The sequence below is a fragment of the Musa acuminata genome, chromosome BXJ1-8, assembly GCF_036884655.1.
Source record: "Musa acuminata AAA Group cultivar baxijiao chromosome BXJ1-8, Cavendish_Baxijiao_AAA, whole genome shotgun sequence".
Lineage (NCBI taxonomy): Eukaryota > Viridiplantae > Streptophyta > Magnoliopsida > Zingiberales > Musaceae > Musa > Musa acuminata.
Genome location: NC_088334.1, coordinates 31883996 through 31889363, shown reverse-complemented (window position 1 = coordinate 31889363; position 5368 = coordinate 31883996). Strand labels below are relative to the sequence as shown.

At 36.0% G+C, this 5368-nt stretch overlaps 1 protein-coding gene across 1 annotated transcript; it reads left to right on the top strand.

The window, feature by feature from the left end:
• Positions 1-489: 489 nt before the first annotated feature.
• On the top strand, positions 490-4954 carry LOC103972884 (glutamine synthetase nodule isozyme). Its single transcript, XM_009387266.3, has 13 exons — positions 490-615; positions 1327-1366; positions 1498-1601; positions 1716-1764; positions 2671-2777; positions 2871-2958; positions 3487-3615; positions 3708-3782; positions 3870-3923; positions 4052-4089; positions 4177-4336; positions 4417-4477; positions 4600-4954. Exons 1-13 carry the CDS (start codon positions 542-544, stop codon positions 4689-4691), a joined length of 1071 nt encoding a protein of 356 aa, XP_009385541.2. The 5' UTR covers positions 490-541; the 3' UTR covers positions 4692-4954.
• Positions 4955-5368: the final 414 nt, after the last annotated feature.

Below are 5368 nucleotides of genomic sequence, written 5' to 3'. Positions count from 1 at the left end.
TTATATATGGTATTTCTCATGTTCTCCTCGTATAGATTTCTTTTCTTATGCTCCCACAAAAAGGAACATTATCTATCTATTCATCAAAAGCAAAAACTTAATCCAATCAAATCCAGTTTAACATAAATTCTAATATTATTTTTATCATTTGACCAACAAATTTATGTATATGAGGAGCCTCTTTGGATCTGATAGTGGGATTGGATTACTACATTAGATTTATTTATGATACGATTCTGATTTAAGAAGTTTAATATATATTTTTTGCCTACTTGTATAATTATTACTTTATGACTAATCATAATTATTTATTATTTTATTTTTTGCGAAAAATTCCTCTTGAATAATCAATCGTGTTTACTTCACATATCATTATTTTCCTAAAATGGAAATAATATAATAATAATAATAATAATAATTAAAAACAAAAAATATATATTCCGCACTATCACTTCCGCGCTCGTCTATAAAAGCTATTCCATCCCCCGGTCTTCCCCCCACCCTCGCGCCTCTTTGTGTTGGTAAGAGTTGGATCGCGACCATGGCTCTGCTTACGGATCTCATCAACCTCGACCTTTCAGAGACGACCGACAAGATCATAGCTGAATACATATGGTGCGTTCTTTCTCTTCTTCTGCTTTCCTGGGTTTTTCTGCTACTTTTTTGGGTTTTGTTGGGAGTTCCGGTGGAAAGATTGCTCCTTTTCGGCTTGCTTTTAGTTATCGACGCCTCCTTTCGGGATTCTTTGCGGTTTTCAACATTGGTCCATGTTTGGCCCTGGTTGAGATCTGTTGGGAAACGCTTTTGGTTATTTGGGACTTTTATGTGCGTAGCTTGGCTCTTGCTTCTTAGATCTCTGTTCGTCTTTTGTAGCAGACATGCTTGGCTGCCCTATCATTGATTTGTTCTGGCAAAGAAAAGATCCGCCTTTGTTAGAAATTTTTGTGTCTTTGGTTCTTCCATGTATCAACTTCTTCCATGTTGTAGAGATTTTCTTTGGTTATTTTCGGAATTTGTGCTGGCATTCTGGCTTTTAAGCAAGATATTCCATGGTTTACAATGATGCAAAAATCGTTTTTTTCCCACTTGTAAGGATTTTTTGTGCTACTCACTTTAGTGAATATTTGATGGGTCATAATGACTACTTCAACTCTGTTTCGAATTATGTTATCTTTTTCTTGTTCGGTTGTTTGATCGATTGGTGTTGATCTCTTTGCTCTTGAGATTGATTGGGTCCACTGAGAGGTGCTTTTTTACTCTAGCAAATCATTCTGTCACTGAACTCTTTTATTATGTGATACTTAACATGCCTACTACATGCTTCAGGATTGGAGGATCTGGTCTGGACTTAAGAAGCAAGGCTAGGGTAAGATTTGAACAAATTTGTTTTTTTTTCATTTAAGCCTGCATTTTTTATGTCTCAGATATATATAGCTAAAAATATCATCCCATCTGTTATGATTAAAGCACTTACAATTTCTTTCTTTCTCTTGGCAGACTCTCCCAGGTCCTGTCACTGATCCCTCCCAGCTTCCTAAGTGGAACTACGATGGTTCTAGCACAGGTCAAGCTCCTGGTGAGGACAGCGAAGTAATCTTATAGTAAGTATTTTATCTCCTTTGCATTTGCTTTTTTCTTATTTTAGTTAGTTTTAAATATTAGCTCTTAGTTTGTTTTCATGTTAATAACGTGTATCTGTATCATGTATCTTGTAGTCCTCAAGCAATTTTCAAGGATCCATTCAGGAGGGGAAACAACATCCTTGTAAGTATAATCTCTGTCTATCAACCAGCATATACTGCACTGGAGCATTCATCACAGCCATTGCATCCATATCATGTGTCGGATATTAATCCATAATTTAAGCACTTAGCCAGCTATTTAGTTGAATATTTTGGATAATAAATTTTATGAATTGTTTGAAGTTGATCCTTTTGGTTTCTAAGGCTTTTTCTCATGGTATGTTTGATTATTGTGCCCTTATATTTCTACAAAATCAAACATGAGTTTATGTATGATTACCAAACTATTTTTCCATTGTCTTGCCTTGAAGACTCGCTACTGTCTCTTTCTTCACTTGGAGACTCGTGTATATTCACATCTGATTGCCTATCTTAGATACCATTAACAACACAAATGACATATCACTTTGATGATTTGAAAGGCATGGATCTAATTCTACAGAATTTCTGAAAGGCATACATGGGTTCTACAAAGCCTTCAAGATTGCTTATTTCAGTACTGCTTAGTAAATTGAAACCAAATAGTATATATTTTATATTATTACTTGAAAAGATTTAGTCTGTTTAAATGGTGGTAGAGCAAGCAAATTGACTAATACAGGTTATAGTTAGTTCTTGTCATTTGGTAACACTATACAGTCACCTTTTGGATAGTAGTCTGTAGACTGAAGTAATTACTTCAAGCCAGCATGACAACTTGATGCATATGATCCGCAATCAGCATTTATGTGTCTGTCTGATATTGTTAAATAATATTATTTGTGTAACTATATTACAATGTTCATGAGGAATATAATATTTTTACCAACATCCCATTAAATATGCATTTGATCCCTTCTTTGTATCTTATAATTTAGGAGAAAGTGTACAAGTTGCGGTTGAATGTGAATTGGTAAATATAATTTCACATTTGTTTGATGGTTTATAGGTTATGTGTGACTGTTATACCCCGGCTGGAGAGCCAATCCCCACTAACAAAAGATACAATGCTGCTAAGGTTTTTAGCCATCCTGATGTTGTTGCAGAAGAGCCTTGGTATGTTTCTATATATCATATTTTTGCCACATTTCAACCTTTTGTTCTTCTGAGTTAATGGATCTTTTTTGGTTCATCTTGTTACTCATTCAGGTATGGAATTGAGCAGGAGTACACCCTCTTGCAAAAAGATGTCAAATGGCCTCTTGGGTGGCCGGTTGGTGGCTTTCCTGGTCCTCAGGTAATAATCTCGAATTAGACTTATTGGTGTTGACATGGTAGGTTCCATTTTGCTTTCTGTTGCTTTATTGCTTGTTTATAATGTCTTTTGTTTGCCTAAAGTCAACTTCTGGCCCTCATGTTTATTTTATTTCTTGGTTTTCTGGTTCTGTGAGACTTAAAAATAGTATACAACTATTAACTGTTTTTTTCTCATCAATTTCTTATCTTCAAACTTTTATGTCTATTATCTAATATCTCTGAGATTGAGGACATGTAGAAACATAAATAAGACAAGACATGTTCTGTTATGTTTTCTATTAATTTGGATCATCAGCTGCTCCTCTCAAATTTGAGTAGAAGGTGCAATACAACTCTTTCGTGCAATGACTCTGAATTAAGATCATGAAGTAGAGAATGATACATGTCCATTTGATTGGTCCATTGATATGATTATTTTCTGTTACTTTGAATTTGTCTTGAAACTCGAATCACATACCTCAACTTTGACACTTTCAATTATATCTAATAAATAAAAATTTATGTTCAGGGTCCATACTATTGCTCTGCTGGTGCAGATAAATCTTTCGGCCGTGACATAGTTGATGGCCACTACAAGGCCTGTCTTTATGCTGGCATCAATGTTAGCGGCATCAATGGAGAAGTCATGCCAGGCCAGGTAATATCTTTTGTTTCTTTCATTAATTTGGAGTCCTGCTCCTTGTCTTACATGGTGCAGAACCTTGTAACAATTTCTTTGTTGAATTGCAGTGGGAGTTTCAGGTTGGACCTTCTGTTGGCATTTCTTCTGGTGATCAAATATGGGTTGCCCGCTACATTCTTGAGGTAATTTCCACATATTGGAAATTTCATCTTATAGATTTCATGTAAAATTAACCTTGCTAATCCAATCAAACTTAATTGTTCAAATAGAGAATCACTGAGATTGCAGGAGTAGTTCTCTCTTTAGACCCAAAGCCAATCCAGGTCAGAACTTGTATTCTCAATATATTCCAACATGTCTAATCATTTGTCATTCTGTAATATAAGACCATGCAATGAAACTTGTGCTGCGTGATATATGAAATTATTATTTTCTTGTGTTAATCTACTAGGGAGATTGGAATGGTGCTGGTGCGCACACAAATTATAGGTAAAGGAAAACATCATTATGCCCCTAATTCTTGTCATGCAATCAAGAAAACAATCAATCTTTATATTTTCACAATAATGTTTTCAGTACCAAATCCATGAGAAATGATGGAGGATATGAAATCATCAAGAGTGCTATTGAAAAGCTTGGCAAGAGGCACAAGGAGCACATTGCTGCATATGGAGAAGGCAATGAACGCCGCCTCACTGGACGACATGAGACTGCTGACATCAACACCTTCATATGGGTATGCGATGCTTGTCTGATAAAAAACATACTGATTTAGAGGAAACTATTCTTCTCACAATCACACTTTACGATCTCCAGGGAGTTGCTAATCGCGGTGCATCCATTCGAGTTGGTCGTGAGACAGAGCAAAATGGCAAAGGTCAGATTCCTTCCCTACATTTTTTTTCTTTTTGTACATTTCTTGATAGTTTTTACTGCATCAACTTGGCATGCAACTGCATAGTCAAACTTTGTTGTGATGGCTGTGTGCCATATGTGCAGGTTATTTCGAGGACCGGAGGCCAGCGTCAAACATGGATCCCTATGTTGTGACCTCCATGATTGCCGAGACCACCATCCTCTGGAAACCATGAACAGTGAAATAATGCAGAACTTACACTTTCTCTTTGTTCTGGGACTCTGTTTACTCAATCATTTCATGTTCTTCTGGTTGTCAATTTCCATTGGGAACTCCCATTCTATATGTTGGAGGGAACCTCCATGCCCTGTTTGAATCCTTCAGTGGACAGTTGGGTATTGTTCATCTGATTTAGCTTCCCCCTGCTACTTAAACTTACTGCATTGGCAATAATTCAACAAAATAGTGAACCGAGTGATGTTATGAAGCATTATCCAATCTCCTTGTGTTAATGAGGCTGCTTGTGTGCATGACTTCACCATCATCATTCCTTTTCTTATAAGAACTGCCTGTGCATCAATGCCAATTATATACTTAAAGCTCCTGCTACGGTCGTTTCTGTAATGTTTGAAGTCAAAGTCTGCTTGAATTATAAATTTAAAAAATAAAAAAAATTAAGTATGCTTTAATGCAATGATGTTATTGCAGTTATTTCAAAGATTAAGTTGTCATTTCTTGTATGTTTGCCCTTGAGTTTGTTCCGATTTGTGACTGTAAACTGAGGGCTTTCATGAGTTTTCCTTTGTATGACAGCTTTGGTGAGTAAAAGTTCTTATCAATCATATGAGAATGAAAATAGCTGCAAGGATGTTACAGTAGGTAGAGGATGACATTGATCATTGTCCCATTCAT